General features: G+C 41.1%; 2 protein-coding genes across 2 annotated transcripts; both read left to right on the top strand.

Moving 5' to 3' along the window:
* The first annotated feature begins 1,762 nt into the window (after window positions 1-1,762).
* LOC119898695 (fascin-like) lies at window positions 1,763-7,940 on the top strand. The gene is made up of 5 exons (XM_038712892.1): window positions 1,763-2,867; window positions 4,678-4,834; window positions 4,958-5,079; window positions 5,383-5,553; window positions 6,468-7,940. Exons 1-5 carry the CDS (start codon window positions 2,036-2,038, stop codon window positions 6,671-6,673), a joined length of 1,488 nt encoding a protein of 495 aa, XP_038568820.1. The 5' UTR covers window positions 1,763-2,035; the 3' UTR covers window positions 6,674-7,940.
* Window positions 7,941-15,645: 7,705 nt separating this feature from the next.
* LOC119898696 (GTP-binding protein Rhes-like) lies at window positions 15,646-17,515 on the top strand (the record flags this gene model as incomplete). The annotated part of the gene is made up of 1 exon (XM_038712893.1): window positions 15,646-17,515. A coding segment is annotated over one exon (906 nt), but the record flags the coding sequence as incomplete, so codon positions are not given.
* Window positions 17,516-19,548: the final 2,033 nt, after the last annotated feature.

Here is a 19,548-nt window from a genome sequence, read left to right on the forward strand (position 1 = left end):
GGGTGCCAGGTGAATGCTGCAAATGACAGTTATTGTATTTTACAAAGTGACAATATTAATATTTAATCAATTAATCATTTTATCTGTACAATGTCCAAACTAACGATAAATACCCAAGCTTACAAGAGCCCAAAGCATTATGGTAGAATTTCTTATTTTGTCTGTATTGCAGTCAAAACCTCCAAAGGTATTCAAGTTAGACTGACCTGAATACATCAACACTTTGCAAGCTCTTACTATCATTGTTTGACATTTTTACTGGATATGTGTTTTAAACATTTAATAAATGATCAAAACTGTCAATGATTCATTTTCAGTTGATTGGCACTATATCATGCACACAAACACACAGAGGCATGTGCACATATACAAACACACACTCGCATGTATCCCGCAGCTTTGCAGGACAGTCATTTGCATAAACATTGACAAAACATGTACAGGTCTGCAAATTTGCTTACCCGTGAACCTTCCCTGTAGAATTTTCAGTAATGGGAAACAGGGTGAAAAGTGTGTCATACATCCTCACATTACATGTTGAAGTTTTACAGACGAGTTCTGACCCTCTAAAGAACACAAAAAATAACGTGTTTGTAGATGAGGAGGATGGACATTACAGGACACAACAGTGTGCTGGCTGTAAAGCACCACTCAACTGGCATTCTTCCACTGAGGCAGATAACTCTGTAAAACACTAATCTGCAACCGATATTTCAATACACAGTCAAAACAGCACATTAACATAATCCGATTCAGAGTTATAGACTGCCGCAGGAGAAGAAACAAACCAAATGGCTCAAAAGGCTTAACTGGATAAATTGGGTTTGCATTAGCCTGCTAATATTGTATAGGTTTGAGGAAAATATAAGCACACCAGAGCCCTGGGGAGTCGGACGGAAGAGACAGGCAGGGCTGACCAGACCAGTGAGTGGAAAGGTGTGAAAACACAAGGAAGAGAACAAAGTCAGGAAACAACTGAAGCCGAAAACAGAAACCCATACTTTAAACTTTGTTCTCGACATCAGATTTCTATGTGTGTATTCCCAAACACAATATTATTCATTACCTGCACTGATAGGAATTCAACACAGTCCTTCCAAGTAGGCTATAGCGTTTCATTTCCAGGGCTAATGATGCAATGATAAAATGTTGACAAAGGAGAGAGATATAACAGACATACACTCATCCTACAGCGCAGAGAGAAGAGAGAAAGAGACAAGAGGTCCTGAGAGCTTAGTTTGGTGCATATCTATATTAATTCATCCCAAAGGTGTTGGATTTGGTTGAGGTCAGGGCTCTGAGTCTGACCTGGCTTTTTGTTTGGAAACAGTCATGTTGAAAAAGGAAAAAAAAACACAACCCAAAATCTTGGACACACAATTGGAAGCACACTATGGTCTGAAATATCATAATGCTCTATTACAGTAGATTTCCATTCATTGTCAGTAAGTATATAAGTGAACAGACTTGCATACTTTTGTAGTCTGTACTTTTACTTAGATCGTGTCCTTCTGATAAACTTTACCTCACTATCTTTAGACAACCCAACAAGCACAGCCCTGAAGACAAACACTGTTCTGTCAGTTGATGAATGGCTCTATCCATGTGGAACTGTGGGTGAGCAGATCTCAATTAGAGAGAGGGAACGTGGGGGGAAATATGGATGTGAAGGAAATTAGATATTACAAAAGGCTTGGATGATACTGATTAGGCTACATATGTTTGTAGATGAACAGGGGTGGGGTAGTTTGACAGTAGCCCCTATTGCAGTAATCCCCTACAGCTCCTCTGCCTGTATCTGGGGCGTGTACTGCAAAACAAAACTCCCAGTCCTGCAACTCCTGCAGCTCCAGCGAGGCAGTCTGGATTTGCAGTCAGGGGACACTCATCATCATCAGTCAGCACAAAGCAGCTCTCTCTGTCCCTCTCTCTCTCTCTCTCTGCCTCTCTCTGTCAGACACCCCCACAATCACTCTATCCGTCTCTTAACAGACACAACATCTCTTTTATTTTCTCTTCTTGACAAACTGCAATCATGTCCTCAAACGGCGCCGACGGGGACCTGCTGCAGATCCCTCTGGGACTCATCAATAGCGAGGGGAAATATCTGACGGCGGAGACTTTCGGCTTCAAAGTCAACGCTTCGGCCAGCAGCCTGAAGAAGAAGCAGACCTGGACCCTGGAGCAGACTGGAGAGGACGGCAGCGCCGTGTTCCTCCTCTCCCACCTGGGCCGCTACCTCGCTACGGACAAAGACGGCAACGTTACCGCGGACAGCGAGACGCGCGGCCGGGACTGCCGCTTCGTCATCACCGCGCACGAGGACGGGCGGTGGTCTCTGCAGTCCGAGCCCCATGGCCGGTACCTTGGCGGCAGCCAGGACCGCATCACCTGCTTTGCGCAGACTGCCTCACCGGCAGAGAAATGGAGCGTGCACCTGGCTGTGCATCCGCAGGTCAACCTGTACAGCTTTGCGCGCAAACGCTTCGCCCACCTGAGTGCGCAGGGAGAGCGGCAGGAGGTGTCAATAAACCGGGATGTTCCCTGGGGGGTCGACTCGCTTGTGACACTGGTCTACCGTGACCAGCGCTACCACCTCGAGACCTGTGACAACCGCTTCCTCCGCAATGATGGTAGTCTGTCCGTCAAAACGGACAAGGATACCGGCTACATGCTGGAGTTTCGCTCCGGAAAAGTGGCATTCCGCGACTGCAACGGTCGCTACCTGGCACCCATGGGCCCTACCGGCACAATGAAGTCTGGGAAAAGCACCCGGGTTGGGAAAGATGAACTGTTTGGCCTGGAGCGCAGCCACGCGCAGGTCGTACTCACTGCAGGCAACGAGAGAAACGTCTCCACGAGGCAAGGTGAGGCTCTGCAGCCACACAGAGCCAGAAAGAAAAATCCCATTTCACCATACAGATGAAGTCACTGCATAACTGGGCACACACCAGATGCAGCTGTTTCATGACTTGGCTTGAGAGAGAGAGCAGAACAGAATTAGAGACTTCATTTTCCTCACACCATGTGTTTTTCATTACCATGCTCTCACTTTCTCCTCCCCCCCCTCCCTCCTTTTGGCCAGTCTCTGCCTAGCTTAACATTTTTCTGCAGTAATTCTACCCCTGCATTGTGGCTGCCGGTTCAGGGTCAGCTTCAGTCTACAGTTATCCATCATTCTTTATCTCAGAATAGATTGAGAATAGACAGGAAACGATGGGAAGGGTTTGTTTAGGAGACAAAAAGTGATAAAATGAAGGAGAGGCAGAGAAAACAGGCTACAAAGAGGAGGTGTGACCGTCTTGCTGAATGTGGATCTTTATGCCACATGCAACCTCTTTGTCTTGTCGCCACTCAGTCTCACTCTGTGATGCATGCACATGGGACTGATTGTTAACCATGCAATCAGAATGCTTTAATGCATGTAGGTGTGTGTGTGTGCATTCCAGGAGGGATGGATTGTGAAAGAAGGAAGATAATCTTTGTTTGAATGAGATCAGCGTAGATCAGTGACTTGTGACTTGGTCTTTCTTTGAAGTTATGGCCATTTAAGACTGAAGGGAAACACACATGCAGAGGGAGCCAGGTGAAGGTGTTGAACATACATTCAGACATTTGTAAAGGACCACCCCTGCTGCATCTGTCGCCCAATGGGCCAGTAGTGTCAATGTGAGCACAGGCATTTTTTTAGCCAACTGTTCAATGGTAAAAAGCTCGTTGTTCTGGTTTTACGACCCGCAACTTTACTGTTTTGTTTCAATCTCACCATTTTCATCAGCGTCTTCAGATGCAGCAGGCAGCTGTTTTCAATGACAAAACTCTGATAATCCGTCTGTACGCTCCCTGTCCAGCACCAAACGCCAAATAAAGTCACAAAGTTAGTGACTAGCTGTTACACATAGTGGAGCATGTAGCAGCTAAAGAGCAAGATATTTCCCTCAGGAGTCGGTGCTGACCAAAATAGAGGTTAAAGTAGAGTGAATAGTGGACTTATACTATAGTAATATAGTGGATTTGCCATGTCTCCAAATGAACGATGATGCTGCTTCACATGTGCTTGATATGTAGGCAACTATTTGCTAATATGTCCACCATATCAACTGTATAAGGTGATGAGAAGATAAGCTACAATTTGCAACCCCAAAGTGGGTAAATAATCAATTATTACTGCTTTACTACTAGTGTTCTTAAATAACCGAGACCTAGTTATTTTAATAGGCCTGATAACTAAGTATTTAAAACCTGGGTCTTGAATGGTTTTACGTCAAGTCGTTAGGGAGTCTCAAATATACTATTCACAATGGGAAAAATAAATATGTTTATTTGTCCGCAGTATCGCCATTATCCCAGAATGTAATGCAGTCACAAGACATGTCGCATTCAATCTTCAAATTCTTTCTTATTTGGAAGAACTGTTCTTCAATCCTTTTCACCATCACTCCCTTCCCCATACTTAATCCCTGTCAGGGTGGCCACATTCCCTGCGTGTGTGCCATATTACAACAAACCTCTGTGGCCACACCTTTAACAGCTGGGCACAGAGAGTTCAGGATGTTTCTGTCCCTTTAAGAGTCTATCTGGGGAACTTCATGAATTAGAGGGTTGGAGAGTTTCAGACAAGGAGGGAAACCTCCAGAGACAAATGAAAACTGACAGCAGACTGCCCCACTTTTCTAGGCATGGACCTTTCAGCCAATCAGAACGAGGAAGGGGACCAGGAAGTCTTCCAGATGGAGATGAGTCGTGAGGACAGGAAGTGTGCCTTCAGAACTGCTGCTGGAAAATACTGGACTCTGACAGCAAGTGGAGGCCTGCAGTGCACTGCCTCCACCAAGTAACCACACACACACAAACAAACAAACAAACAAACACACAAAAACTGCATCACGTTGAAGATCACTCACTTTATTTCCATCCTTCACAGTCAACTCATTAAGTTTGGTAATGTGTGTCACAGGTCAGCCAACACTTTCTTTGACCTGGAATGGCATGACGGTCGTGTGTGTGTGCGTGCAGCTAACAGCAAATATGTGATTGCTAAGAAGAACGGGCAACTAGCTGCTACAGTTGACAATGCAGGTCAGTGACGTTTCTGATGAAAAAAGAGGAGTGTAAAATAACTAATTAAAAGCGAATGGACTTTTTATTTTTTACAGAAAGATCAAGATTCTATCAGGACTTATTTGTGTCAGTAATTATTTTCAACTAGGATATTTTCCCTTCATCCCTAACAGAACAAGGACCCTGTTTCCCAAAAGCATTTTCAAGTTTAGATAATCTTAGTACCCTTGTATGTCTATGCGCTATGATTCGCCACAAGATGCTTTTCGGAAACAATAACCAAATCTGTTTGACACAACCCTAAAAAGCCTGTCTCTTCAGGGGAGGCTGAACAGTTCCTGATGAAGCTGATTAACCGTCCACTCATCGTCCTTCGTGGGGAACATGGTTTCATCGGGGCTCGTAAAGCTGGATTGGCGACCCTGGACTCCAACCGAGCATCATATGATGTTTTCCAGCTGGAGTTCCACAGCGGAGCTTACGCCCTCAAAGGTAAAAAAAAATTATTAGTTTACAGAACTGTTGTGGTGCTTTTATTTATTTACTACAAGTCACATAGTTCAAATGCCTGCTGGCCATTTTTCAAACAAAGCGAAGCTGCCCAATGTATAGAAAATATGTGAATATAGATGATTTAGCATCCTGATGGTAGATGTTTTTGAATGTGTGTCCTTTACTAGCTTGTAAAACTTGTACTAGCACTTGAGGCCAAAGTTGTAAATGTCAGCTGTCAACACAAAATTAACATATTGTTGTCTTATAAAGATGATATGGCAAATTTGTTAGTAAACTGTTGCCTATTAGACATCCAGAAAATATGAAGCAGAATGTCTTTCTTTATTACTTCATTGTTTTATCAATAGGAAAATTGACTTGCTGGTTGAAAACTTTTTTTTGAGAATTGAGAGTTGTATGAAACCTTTTTCAATTTAAGAAACTATATCAGATTCACATAATCCTGTGCACAAGATCCCTCTTTGCTCTCATCTCGGTGTGGGCCTTAAAAAGTAGTGCTCTCCATAGCCCTGTTTTACTCCACTCTGCCTTAGAGAAAGACTATAATTAAAACATCTAATGGGAATAATATAATTTCTATATGGATCAACATGTCAGTCATCTGAAACGCAGCATTGCACACCTACTTACAGCTGAACCATAAATCAATATGATCTATCATCTTTCCACCACATTGTGGTGTAAATAGTAAGCACATTTAATCAAAACTAAATGAGGCATGTAAAAAGGCTTTTCCATATCACGCATAACACAACCATTACATGTGACGTTAAATGTAGTGAGCGTTAATTTGATTATTTAACCTGTCACTTTGAAACGTAAACATATCACTAAATGCTATGCATGCTGTGTGTGACTCAGGCTTCATTAAGTGTGTGTTGTTTGTCCAGACTCCCTGGGGAAGTATTGGTGTGTTGGAGACGACACAGCGGTGGTGTGCAGCAGCTCCACTCCTGTCCAGTTCCTGTTTGAGTTCTGTGACCTCAACAAGATGGCCATTTGTGCTCTGGGGGGGAAGTACCTTAAAGGAGACCATGCCGGAGGGCTTAAAGCCAGTGCTGACTCCCTGGACAGCGCCACCCTCTGGGAATACTGAGAGAGCACAGCTGAACTTCTCCACTGACACAATGCTTCAAACTATTGATAGATACTGTAGGTAGCTGTTTTTGCATATGTGTGCGTGCCTGTGGGTGTGTGTGTAATTGTGAATTTGTCTGGATGGGTGTGTGGTGGAAATTGAAGCTGATAACCTGGAAATCATGGCACCAAAGCACCAAAGGTGTTTTATTTAGTTTTTTTTTTTTTCTCAATCTTTTTTCTGGGCTTTTTACTGGAGATTTGGATGTGTGATGACCTGTTTTTTGATGAATGAATTATAATGTGGTTGCACATTATTAATTTCACTTCCAGTCAAATTTACACAAGCTGTACCTGATGAATATCAGGATGATTGCTGTTATTGGTTGTACCTATCTGTGGTAAATACTGGTGAAAACCAACATGTAGAATGCTCTAACTCATAACTTACAATATCTAATCTTCTTCTGCTAAATGTCCTGCTGGCTGTATTGTGCAGCTTTCATCTCCTGTTTCCTCTTTCTAACTATAAAGCATTAAATACATAAGATCCAGGATGTTACTGATTTACATATTTCTGCTGTAAATAAGGCTTTTTTTGTCTCTGAATGCTTCAGGAACATAGTAACCATAGGAAAATTTCAGTGCAATAGTGTTGCGACTGTAAAGAAAGAAATGTTCTTCGCTTGTATGCTACTTACATTCTCACTCTTAGATGTGCAGCCAGACGAAATCTGTATATAGACAGATGCAGCTTCATAAAGTAGTAGGTTTCCCTTCATCACTATAATCCACTATTTTTTTCTGATTCCTCAGATTAGTGCAAGGGTTCCAATTATACTTGAGGAGGAAACAAATGAAAGGAGAGGACAAGTGAAAAAAACTTTTGAAATGTTCTCATTTTTTAGTTATGATGGACATCCTTTCTGTTGTGTGAAGTACAAAAGGGAGGTGGTGGGTTAACACCTAGTTACTAAACACTCAAATGCACATTAATACTTACAAATATGCAGTAACAGATACATTGATTCCAACTGTGACTTTAAATCTGCACAATGATCTAGTGTCCAACTGCAAGAAGTTAAAAGCACATGTTTGTTGTGATGAAATGTCTGCCTTAGATTCGGTGCTGCTGTTGGTGTATAAACACAATGATGGAGTCAGTCATATCTCTGGCTGTTATTGTGGCTGTGCCTTCCATAGAGCATTTTAGTCTTTTCTTTTTCATGTTCACATTTGAATTACATGGAGTAAACACCCCAATAAAGTTTTCCCTCTTAACAGTGGACCTTCTCCTTGATTTTTTTGCATTCAGTTTCGTTTGTCCAGGTTTGCTTACATGGATATTCCACAGACCGTGCTGTCAACAGTTTTAATTGGATCATCATTCTACCAAAGAAATAGTTTCTAAGAATACATTTAACAGTAAGGTGTGTATATTATCCTGAGTAACATATGGTTTTAGCAGTGTGGTTCCAGTCAAAGACTGACACACAGGATTGTGCATAGATATCCATGGTGCCCTGAGAACAAAGCCTACTGACTTAGGTGATCACCTGACATCTCCTCTAGCTCCAACATGAGGTTCACATTTGTTGTGTTCAGTGAATACAATGGAATGGATTTTCCCCTTCAGAATGTAATAACTTCAAATAATTGTTTAGTTTGTTAAATTTGTCCAGTACTTTGGTTTAAATACCAGCATAAATAATCACATTTCCATTAGGAAACAGGCTAAACTAACATGGTGAACATGGTGAACATTACTTGCTCATCATCAGCATGTTAACATAGTCATCGTGAGCATGTTAGCATGCTCACACTCAGCCTCACAGAGCTGCTTGCATGGCTGCAACCTCTTGTTTGTAATTGGAAGAATAGATACTTAAAAGTTCAGAAAACAGGTTCAATTGTGCAAAATGTATGGTTAGACTGTATAGGTTCTTGAGCGCCAGAAAAAGTCACCTTGACTTCACCATGACAACACAAAGCTGAAGTCAAGAGAATAAGAAAAGGAATTATGAATTTAACTGAAATATCTATTATAGGCTAAGTCTGGTGATCTTTTATATTTTTATCATTGCCATTAATTCCAATAAAAAAAAGTCCAACACCAACAATGATGGGACTGAGGTTGCAAATTAGCCTTGGCTAGAAACCCTATATGCAACACATCCGTTTCATGTTATTGTAACCTATTGCAATGTGTTTGTTGCATTGTCCCTGACAAATAAAAATAAAACTAGATCATATTAAGTATTAATGTGTTGTGTAGTTGGGCCACATACTTCCATTGTTGTCCAAAACTTTTAAAAACACATGATTGAGCTACATTGTTGCACTGGGCGACATGTTCCTTCCTTTCAAACCCGAATAGAAAATGAGCAGAGCCATCATGGCTTCAATTTAGTGACTTGGCATATTGTATATGGCAACCATCTTGTTCTGATAAGAAAATCAGCTGTCATGATTTTTGCAAATTCTGTTGTGTGTGGGAGAAAAAGAAAACGCCTGCATCATGCCCCCTTGAGATTCCATAGAGCCAAAACTGTACAAGATAAAGGAAGGCGAGGGTAGAGGGAGGTAACCTACTCTACTTTCTCTGTCCTCCAGCAGAGGAAACTCAGCTCTCTCCTCTTAAAAAACACTCAGTCAGTGTAATGTGTGCTAAAGTATACATATTTGTTTTGATACAGACAGAGACAGGAACAGGAACAGGCCAACAAACATCCTTCATCCTCCACTGCAGAATCTCTGCGTGTTGCCATGGTAACAGGCAAAGGAGGATGAATGTTCGGAGATATAACAGACACGCATAGATAAATAATCTTAATAAGCCTTGTAATAGTCAATAACTACAGATCCTCTCAGGCAATTCAGACACTAAGAGACTGAAATAGGACTTTGTGAATAAAAACATCAAGATAAAATAAGATTAGACATGTCATAGTGCCTAAATGAATTGGAGTTTCCACTGTGCTCACACTAATGCAATAATATTCTCATTCCCATGTCTTTTCAGTCAGTCTGTGTTTTGTGTGCTGTGTGTGCAAAACCCATCATCTAAGTGAAAACACATGGCCATATCTTGCCAAATCTCCCTGCCAGAAAAAAACTAATATGGCACTAAGAACGGAAGAAGGTAAGAATAATAAGCAGGGGGGAAAACAAAGCAGGAAATGAATGAGAGGAAAGATGAAAAGAGAACATGTCCAGCAAATGACCATGAGGAGAAAGACATTTATGCATGCTGGAGGATAGTCCTGAAATCAGTCAGGGTTATGCGTCTCTGACAGCTTCAACAGAGAAAAGGGAAGAGATTTCATTCAAATTGCTTGGTGAAAATGTTCTTGGAGTAGGGGAGATCATTTTTTCACTGTCCAGCATTTATTGGGCACCATACATCACAATGGTATAATTTTCATACCAAATTAAAGAAAGAAGTCTTGAGCACATATTTTGTATTCATTACATCTTCATATCTTATCTCATCACCAAGTTGTAGACTGTTGAATATGCCCCATCGGCAGGTAAGATGTCATACTGGCTTGTCAAAAACTACACAACAACACTACTACTGTGTAATGGGAGCAGTGTGGGAATGACAGCAAAAAAGAGGAAACAGGTATTCTCATTTTTAAGCACTTTGCATGTTTATTAAAATATTTCAGGAAGTCAACAAAGTGCATATCTTTTATCCATTCAGAGGGATTTGCCCCTCATTTGCAGCCAGTTGGCACGATCAGGAACTGATTGTGTAAGTTGACACAGGAAAATAAAAGAAAAATAAAATATGATGATATCCTATTCCCTGTGTCTGAGAAAGCACAGGTCAGTGTGCCCCTTTGAGCAGAGATCAGTGACCCTACTTGTTTGAATCCATGTCTGGCCACCACTTTGTCAGTATTATGTAAAGTGGTCACCCCAGTTTCCTCAACATTCCATATGTCTCCTGGTCAAAACTCATATTTCTGTTTCTCTTTGTCTACATTGTCCAAGAAAACATTTTCTCTGTTGAAGCTACTTGTCCTGGCAAGGCTTGTTTCTGAGGGACAGCATTATTTGCCTCTTTAGTAAGCCTGTAAACGACTCTTTGCTGGTCTTTTTGTTTTCTGCCCACATAGACACGCAGTAGGCAAATCTTTTGACCTCACTTGGTGACAGACCAAAATAAATGTCAGCTGACCTGCATATTGAAAAAGATGCTCCTCAAAATCAGGTGAAAAACTCTTCCGTGGTGTTCTATAACCAACCATTATTGTTGGCATAGCTGTCTGACTTTCAATTCATTAAATTTAATGTAATTTATATTGCGCCAATTCACAACAATAGTTATCTCATAATGCTTTTCATATGGAGCAGGCCTAGACTGTAGGCCTACTCTTCGTTCTATTATTTACAGAGACCCAACAATTCCCACCATGAACAAGCACTTGGTGACAGAGGCAAGGAAAAACATCCTTCAAAGAAGCAGAAACCTCGAGCAGAACCATGGCTCAGGGTGAGCGGCCATCTTCCTCGACCGGTTAGGGCAGAGAGAGAGAGAGCAAGAGAGATAGCAAGAAAGAGGGAGAAAGGGCTGTAGGGGTAGGGGGTAGCAGCCAAGATAATATCCACACAGAAGTACAGACAGTAAAGGTAAAAGTGGCACTGACTGAAAATGAATAATGGTGTAGATATTTACAGTAATATTATGATAATAATAGTAATATAACAATAACAATATTAATAACAATAGGACTAGTAATAGCAATTGTAGCAAAGGGTGAGCAGGAACATGGTAGCAACCACAGATCCAGACTCCACAGCTCCTGTTACGTCGGGTGCGGTTAGGACTCAGGAGCAGACAGAGACAGCGAGTGAGGTTCGGAAGAGGGTTTTAATGATAATATAGACAATGAGTGGAATAGTGTCGGCAAATGATCCGGAGCTGGTCTGCGGGAGCGAAGATAGCGTGGTTGAATAGAGGTCCAGTAGTGGTGGCCTTGGCGTGGCGGGCGGAGTGGCAAATGGTGTAGCAAACGGAGATCGCAGGCGCTGAAGCAGACAGAGAATAACACGTTACTCTAGGTTCTTTCACAAAAGCAAGGTAAATCATTAGACGTCCTCAAGAGGGTTGGCCGTGCGTAGTTACCACTGAAGTGAGAACAACAATCTAAGTCAGGTGTACAGAGTCTTTAAGCCAGGGCTTGATTGGCAGATAGTCAGCAGCTATGCTGAGAGCCAGGAACCTGGGAAGACCACACCCACACCACACACTGAGAGAGACTGGCCAAACCACAACACAACACAAGACTGGTCATGGTCACCGTGACAGCTCCAGAGCCAGAACACCTGCAGAAAGTGATAGGAGAGGGACGAGAAAGCGCAAGACTATCTGTCACTGTAGCTATAATATTCTCTTCACAGTATATTTTAATACTATTGTCAGAGCTAATTACACAATATATCACAATGTTTTCTGAGCATGTTCTATGTGTAAATTTGGTGATTTCTCAAGTATTAGTTCTAACCAGCATGCCTCATGTTAAGTCCAGCATGCATCACGTTAAGTCAGTGCTGCGCAGAGCCGCATGAAGTCTGTATAATAGGCTACATCCTCTTGGGAGCAAGTAGATTTAGAAATATTTTTCTGGATAAGTGAAACCTTGGACATTCTAGTGGCAGTCGATGAAAAGTCAGAGGATACCCAAAGTTAGACAATACTTAATATGGCACCGTGAATTTCTGTGCCAAATTTCATGAACATCCATTTAATGGTTGTAGAGATTTTTTGGTCTGGACCAAAGTGGTGGGCCGGCTGACTGACCAACACTGCCATCCCTAGAGCCCTGTAACCCACAAAAACTCATTCACCACTAATTAAGATCACATCTCATGGTCTTCATCAGTGGACGTAATTTGCTCAGAATCTAAGAGGTTAAAGCTCTGGGAAAAGATGGTAAATGGACCTAGAGTTGAGATGTTCTCTTTTTCAAATTTCAAATGTCATGGTATGAACTTGGAGTAACTCAGACACACATACTATAACTAATATGTTGGGCATGACAGCTTACTAAATTTGTTTCCTTGTTTTTGTGGTTTTCAGGATTGTACTTTGTTGTGTGAACTAACTGTAGCACTGCTACCTCTACATGTATCACATATTACAGTTACTTACATTACTGCAGTTACACCAGTAATTTTCCAAAACATACTTAACTACTTCAGTGCTGGTGTCCTAATAAGTTTACTGCTGCCATCTAGTGTATAATGTGAAGATGATTTGGTTTAATTTCACTATGTGCACTATATGGTCAAAAAGCATGTGGACACCTTCATTATTTAGGCCAGTTTCAGTTAAAGGGATAGTTCAGGATGTTTATATATATATATTGTATTTATCCATAGTCAGTGCATTACCTGCAGTAGATGACAGTCAGCATGTCCCTAGTTTGGAGAAACAGACCATCAGACAGCCATTTACTTTATAAATTGTGCAGCCAAGTTACGCTTATGTACAGTACAGAAGTTCTACAGTTGAGAAAATGTAGTTCTAAAGGAAACGGCTGTCTGATAGCAAGGTAGAGAGCTGAAAATATTAAACACATAGGGTACACTTGAACTGATATAGTTTTTTTTTAGTGGGTGGCTAAAATATGTGTTGCTACTGATCCTGTTTACAGCAGAACATTGCTTAGCTTCTGTGCCTTAGCTCCTGAACTATCACTTTAAGAGAAATTGCCACAGCATGTGCTTCCATCTTTATGGATCTTGCAACTTTGTTTGGTGAAGGCCTTCTGCTGTTTCAACAAAGCAAAGCCACATCCAAAAAAATAAATTGTTTCATACATTTAGTGTGGAAGACCTTGATTTGCCTGCACAGAGCTCTGACCTCAACCTCAACCAACACATTTGGGAAGTACGTGAATGCCAGCTGTGAGCCTGCTTTATCAACCAACATCAGTGGCAGACGTCAGTAAATCTTTTGTTGCTTAATGGGAGCAAATCCTTGCAGCCAGGTTCCAAAATCTGAAGCCAGAAGAGTGGAGATTGTTATAACAGCAGATTAACGTCCATATTTTTGGAAAGAAATGTTCAACAATCACATATAGGTGTAATGTTTAGGTGTTCACACTGTTTTGGTGTTGTTTACATGTAATGTTTTACTACCAGTCTTGACGGTATTGTTGAGAATTCACCTAGAAACAGATGCCAAGATGACAGGTGGTTGCTTTGCAGAAAGGCCCACAAATGCTGCAATTCATGCCAAAAGACAGGCCTACCCTAAAAAAGCCACAGACAGTGAACACGTCCATATTAAATGAGGTCTGACAGATGCATCTAATGAAAGTGCTGTTACAACCATTCGCTCATGTTAGTTTGTCGGCAGATTTGTTCTTTTTTATTTAATTTGTTCCTGTCTTATTTGCTCCCGTAAATTAAACAGGAAGAACTGACCTTCTTCAAGGGTAGAGATAAGAGATAGAACAAACTAATGCATGCACCCAAATGCATGCACACATTGACAAATTATCGCAGTATCTGTTTGCCCACTGATAGCCACATCCAGCCAGACAGTGTGAGTCAGCAAGAGACAGAAAGGAGTTTTGTTCGGTACCATGTGACAATAATGACACGCTCATAGAGAAAACAATTAAGAGGTTCTCTAAAACCCCATTGATGGCCACATATAAATGTGACTGGTACTAAGTAATCCTACTTTTGCTACCCATCTGTTCTTTACCGCACCTGCTTCTCAAGAAATTCAGGTGTGGTACACTCAGGTAGTAAATATTGGGCTGCTGAAATTATCTACAAGATTCCATCTACTCCTTGTTTGTATTAAACAGCGGATCTTTGAGGGAGATCATTACAGCGAAACCTTCCATGACTCATAACGGGTGTAAATATGACTGCACGTGTCTGTATTATGGTTGTGTGTGCATGAATGACCATCTCTTTATGACTGACAGACTTCAGGCTGTGAGTTCCTAGGAACACAATTGCAAAAAACATGTGGGGATAATGGACCAATAAACCAATAAAGGAAATGAGCCAAAAATGCAAAACAAAACTGGTCACCAAGTATTAATGCATGGCATTTTAGGCCAGCTTGTGATCAGGGAGTTTGTCTGTGGACATATCAAAGTCTGGTAATTCAATGCAAGTTCACCATTGCTGAAAATTACTTGTACATACAGTAGGTCACTAATGATTACACTGGTGGTGGACTGTAACTAAGTGATTACACAAGTAGCCTACTGTTCTGAAGTGCAATTTTAAGGCAAGTAGGTTACTGTCTAATCCATTGCATTTGACATGGTCAGAGGTGACTGCCTTTGTTGAATCCAATTCAGTTTTAAATTATTTGGAAAATAGCACTTTTGGTCAATATTTCATCTTCTTTTTACTTAACTAGTTTCGGAATCTCACAGCTACCTGCATCTTAACAGGATGCTATTTATACTCTTCTGTAGCATGTTATTGTTTCAGTGTTGTAATGCTGCTGTCTTCACCAGGTTTCTCATGAAAAGGAGATTTTAAATAAATAAAGTTAAAATAAATAAATGTACCAGTTACTTTAGATTACGCTACACATGCCTTTTAGATTAAACTACCCAACAGTACAGTAGAATTAGCTCCACATTGATCAGATACCACGTTATATAATGTTTACAACGTATCAGTTATGTGTAATGCAATAACAATGATCGGGGCATTTACCTGCTTCCTAGTGAGAGCTGTTACTTTTTGGCTATTTGGACTCAAGTATGGATGCCTAATTTCAGCATAACAAAAATATAGTGTGGAAATGTGGCCCTGTTTATTTCATTTGATTTTTAATTTTCTGCTGTAGTGGTGGTTGAAGTTTCATGACTCATAGGCCTGCCTGGCCAGTAAGAGTGCCTGGAAATTGTTGACATATCAGTAACAAGACATTAAATGTTTCCATGCTGCCAAATGTCATAGTGGTGCATGGTCTAGCACTAAAGTCTCAACTTGACCTAAAGTGCATGCTCTGAATCCTGCTTCACCTTACGAGAGAGACAGAGAGAGAGAGAGAGAGAGAGAGAGAGAGAGAGAGAGAGAGAGAGAGAGAGGGATAAAGAGAGAGAGAGAGAGGGAGAGAGAGTTTCCTGTGGAGAGCAGCGGTGGCCAGCCTATAAAAGGGCTACCAATAAAACCAATAAATGCTTAAAGAGGAGACCAGAGTCACTGGCATCACCAGTGGGAACAAGATTCTGTTTGCTCGCTCCGAATCACACAGACCAGGTCAGCATGCCTCTGTCAGGGCGTCCCAACACAGTCCGGCTGGTGTTCCTAGGGGCAGCTAAGGTCGGTAAGAGCGCGCTCATATGTCGTTATCTCCACGACCGCTTCGAGCACAAGTACACGCGCACAGTGGAGGAGCTTTACGTGCTGGAGTACGACACTGCGGGGTCCGGGAAGATGCGCTTGGAGATCTTGGACACGAGCGGGAGCTACTCCTTCCCGGCCATGCGGGAGCTCTGCATCCGTCACAGTGACGCATTCGCCCTGGTGTACGCGGTGGACGATCCCGGGTCCCTTGAGGAGGTGCGACGGCTCCGCGACGAGATTCTGGAGCTGCGGGGCGACAAGGGCGCGCCCATCACCGTGGTTGGCAACAAGGCAGATCTGACCGAGACCGAGGGTCGCGTGCTGCTGGCAGCTGATGTCATGGCCACAGTGGAAGGCGAGTGGGACGCCAACTTCGTGGAGGCGTCCGCGCGCACCGGTGGAAACACGCTCGGAGTGTTTCGCGCACTGCTACAACAGGTGAACCTGCCGCACCGACTGAGCCCTACGGTGTGCAAGCGCAGGGACACGTTGCCCAGACCAGCAGTAAAGAAAAGACCACCACTGCAGAAGAACAACAGCTGTGTCCTGTCATAGGAACATTTTATTTCTGTTTGATGATGGATTCTGCAGCTGGACTGCATGTGTTCAGGTGTTGCTGGTCATCACAGTAGCCTACTCTAGGCCTACCTGGTTTGTCCAAAAGTGGAAAGTTGGAAGGAAGTACGTTTTCAAAAGTAGCCTAAACGTGTATCTTATGCAAAAGAATCACTATCAGTATAGATATAGGCTAATTTGGGATTACTATTAGCCTATGGATAGGCCACATTAGCATTTAGGTTGTAGCTGGCTCAAATAAAGCCAATTTCAACTTCTTAATAAAAATTGCATCATATATTACTGATTATATGTAGCCTAATATCTTAAAATCTTCAAAGTATAACAAGGCCTATATCTAAATGTAGGCTACTGTGGAAAGTACAATATTTTCCTCTGAAATGTGGCGGAGTGGAAGTCTCAAGTAAAATTAAATAGAAATACTGAAGTAAAGAACAAGTAGGCCTACTTGGGTAAATATACTTAGGCTACCTTCCACTATTGCTGTCAGCAATTTAAGGATTTTGGACGCTTATTTCCGCTCTTCTATTATAGGACCTACGTTCAACATTGTTTTTATACCTGTATATGTATTTTTGTAGATCATAATATTTTGTAGCCTACTCCATATTAAGGACAGACAAACTAGTTTTCCTCATTTCAGAGACAATAAGAAAGTTGTTCATGTCTATGCGAATCTCTCTACAATACAAAGTGCTCAATTAGTTATAGGTTAGGCTATTTATAGTAAGCATATGATACAATCATTAAAGTAATCAGAGAGGACTTTTAAACTTGGTAAATTCTGGATCCCTGAATTTGTGATGATTAACCCCCTTACTGCACAATCAACCACATTAAAGACATTTCTCCTTGTCTCCAGTTGTTGCCAAAAGCAGACACAAAACATTAGAATTAAAAAAGATTTTAACTGTCATGGGTCAATAAATAAATCTACACGGCCTGAGGTTTTTCTTTCTTATTATAACTGCCTTTGTTAGCCTCAGCAGATGCATTGAAGGAATATTTAGAGCAGTCCATAAAAATAGCTCCTCTCTTTTATATGAAGCAACGTCCCGCTGTTTTAGAGGGTTAACACAAACACCCACACACGCACAGAGACACACTGTCAAGTGTAACAAAGAGAATAAGAGAATAAATAAACCCACAGATCTCATGGTCAATTTTTGTTCATCTGTCCTCTCCTCATCCACTTATTCGCCTCTTATCCTCCACTCCTTATCCACATGTCAGTTCTATAATCTGCAACTGAAAACAGGAGGTCATGGGCACACAAGCATCAATAAGGAAAAAGAAGGTATTTCCAGCAGTTCTGCTGATGAAACAGGATACACTATAATATGTCTGGTTTGTTTTAAAAAATATATACACATTTTTTGACATGGCAAGGATGTTGCTGCAAGATTACACATTAAAATATGTTGTTGGTTTCACATACAGAATACAAACACCCTTTGCACAGTTTTGTTTTCTCGGTCATTTGAAAAGATCAATAGAAATTCAAAATTAAGTTATTTTTTAATATAAAGTAAAGAAAAACACAAAAACATAAGTAAAATTATATAAATTGATACAGTGCTTTTGGTGTGTGTATTCAAGCAAGCACATAGGATGATCTGGCTCAGTTTCAGCAGCAGGTCTATTGCATAGTTTCACTTGGACTTATAAACATTAATAAGCTTTTTGTATGGTTTGATAGTTTATTATGATTGAGACAATGGCGATAGACGATTATTATCAGTTGCACAACGAATAGGAGTATCAGTAGTATAGGCTACCAATGAAAGTTATAATGGAGAATAAAGTAGAAATTGAATGCCCACAAGGCATAGGGATACCACTAATATATATACTCAGTGGCAGTATTCAAGAGAACATATTGAGCTTTTGGATTACACTGGTGTAAGAACATATGGCGTATAATCAACAATTTTAAATTCTGTAGTTGGTGAAGGTCCAGCAAATTGAACAATTTTATATTTTGCTGTTGGGTAGACTAACATATTATAAACTCATCATAGGTTTTATATATAAAATCTAACTTCAACTTGTAGAGCTGTCAAATAAATTAGTAAAAACCATATAAATATAGTTGAGCAACCTTATAAAGTAGTAGAAGAAGACGAAAATGAAGATAGTCACTTGCATCTGAAATCTGTACTCAAGTACGTTATTGTAGCCTACTTCAGTAACGTTACAAATATACTTTTAGTTGTAGCCTACTACTACTAGCTACTCAGTCGCCTACGCTAGATAGCTACGAAACAGTAGCCTAGTTTTGTGTAATTGAATCTTAAATGTGGACGTTTTATTCATAGTTACATACATGGTTTAACAAAGTGCTATTGTCACTTTAACTTGAGAAAATAATTTAAAAAACATTTCCTCTTCAAACAGTATCGCCACCAAATCCCCTCCGACTCCATTTCCCGTCAGCACTGTGTTTTAGGAATCACGGAAACGACGAGCGACCAGCATTCAGCCAATCACACCACAGAATGCGACTTTCTCGCTCAGTGATTGGCTATTTTTGCAATAGTCTTCCCACGATGCTTTGCTGCAGTGACTTGGAATTCAAATCGAGCGGACCAATCAGAGAGCGCTGTAACGACCGAGGCAGCATTTTAAACTTGTTTCAGAGACTGTTGTTAAAAGGCAGAACGGAGTAACGCTGCAACCACCGAGGGACGAGTCTTGCGATAAAATTCATGTCTAGCTCAGGTTTTTTTAGTCTTGAGAATCGCATGCAGTACATTTTTTAAATCGTTGAATCAAAAGTCTGAATAACGTTCGCGTTCAAAGGTGGTTAACAATAGTTTTGATTTGAATTCACAAGTGTATGGGAGCAAGCTAGCGTCGGTTGAGGTAGGGTTATCAATACTTTAACCCTTGCAGCTGTTATCCTTAACGTTACCTCGACTGCTGAAGAGTTTTTAACGTTTATTTTGGAGACGCCGAATAGCACTTGAATCCAAA

Source organism: Micropterus salmoides, unplaced genomic scaffold, assembly GCF_014851395.1.
Source record: "Micropterus salmoides isolate LMB-PRFRI ecotype aquatic unplaced genomic scaffold, ASM1485139v1 Ms_hic_scaffold_12, whole genome shotgun sequence".
NCBI classification, from domain to species: domain Eukaryota; kingdom Metazoa; phylum Chordata; class Actinopteri; order Centrarchiformes; family Centrarchidae; genus Micropterus; species Micropterus salmoides.

Excerpts from the sequence above, each read along its gene's own strand:
- LOC119898695 (XM_038712892.1), top strand. The coding sequence starts at position 2,036 with ATGTCCTCAAACGGCGCCGACGGGGACCTGCTGCAGATCCCTCTGGGA. Across the intron at positions 4,835-4,957 it reads CAGTGCACTGCCTCCACCAA|GTCAGCCAACACTTTCTTTG; the intron begins GTAACCACACAC and ends TGTGTGTCACAG. Across the intron at positions 5,554-6,467 it reads CGGAGCTTACGCCCTCAAAG|ACTCCCTGGGGAAGTATTGG; the intron begins GTAAAAAAAAAT and ends TTGTTTGTCCAG.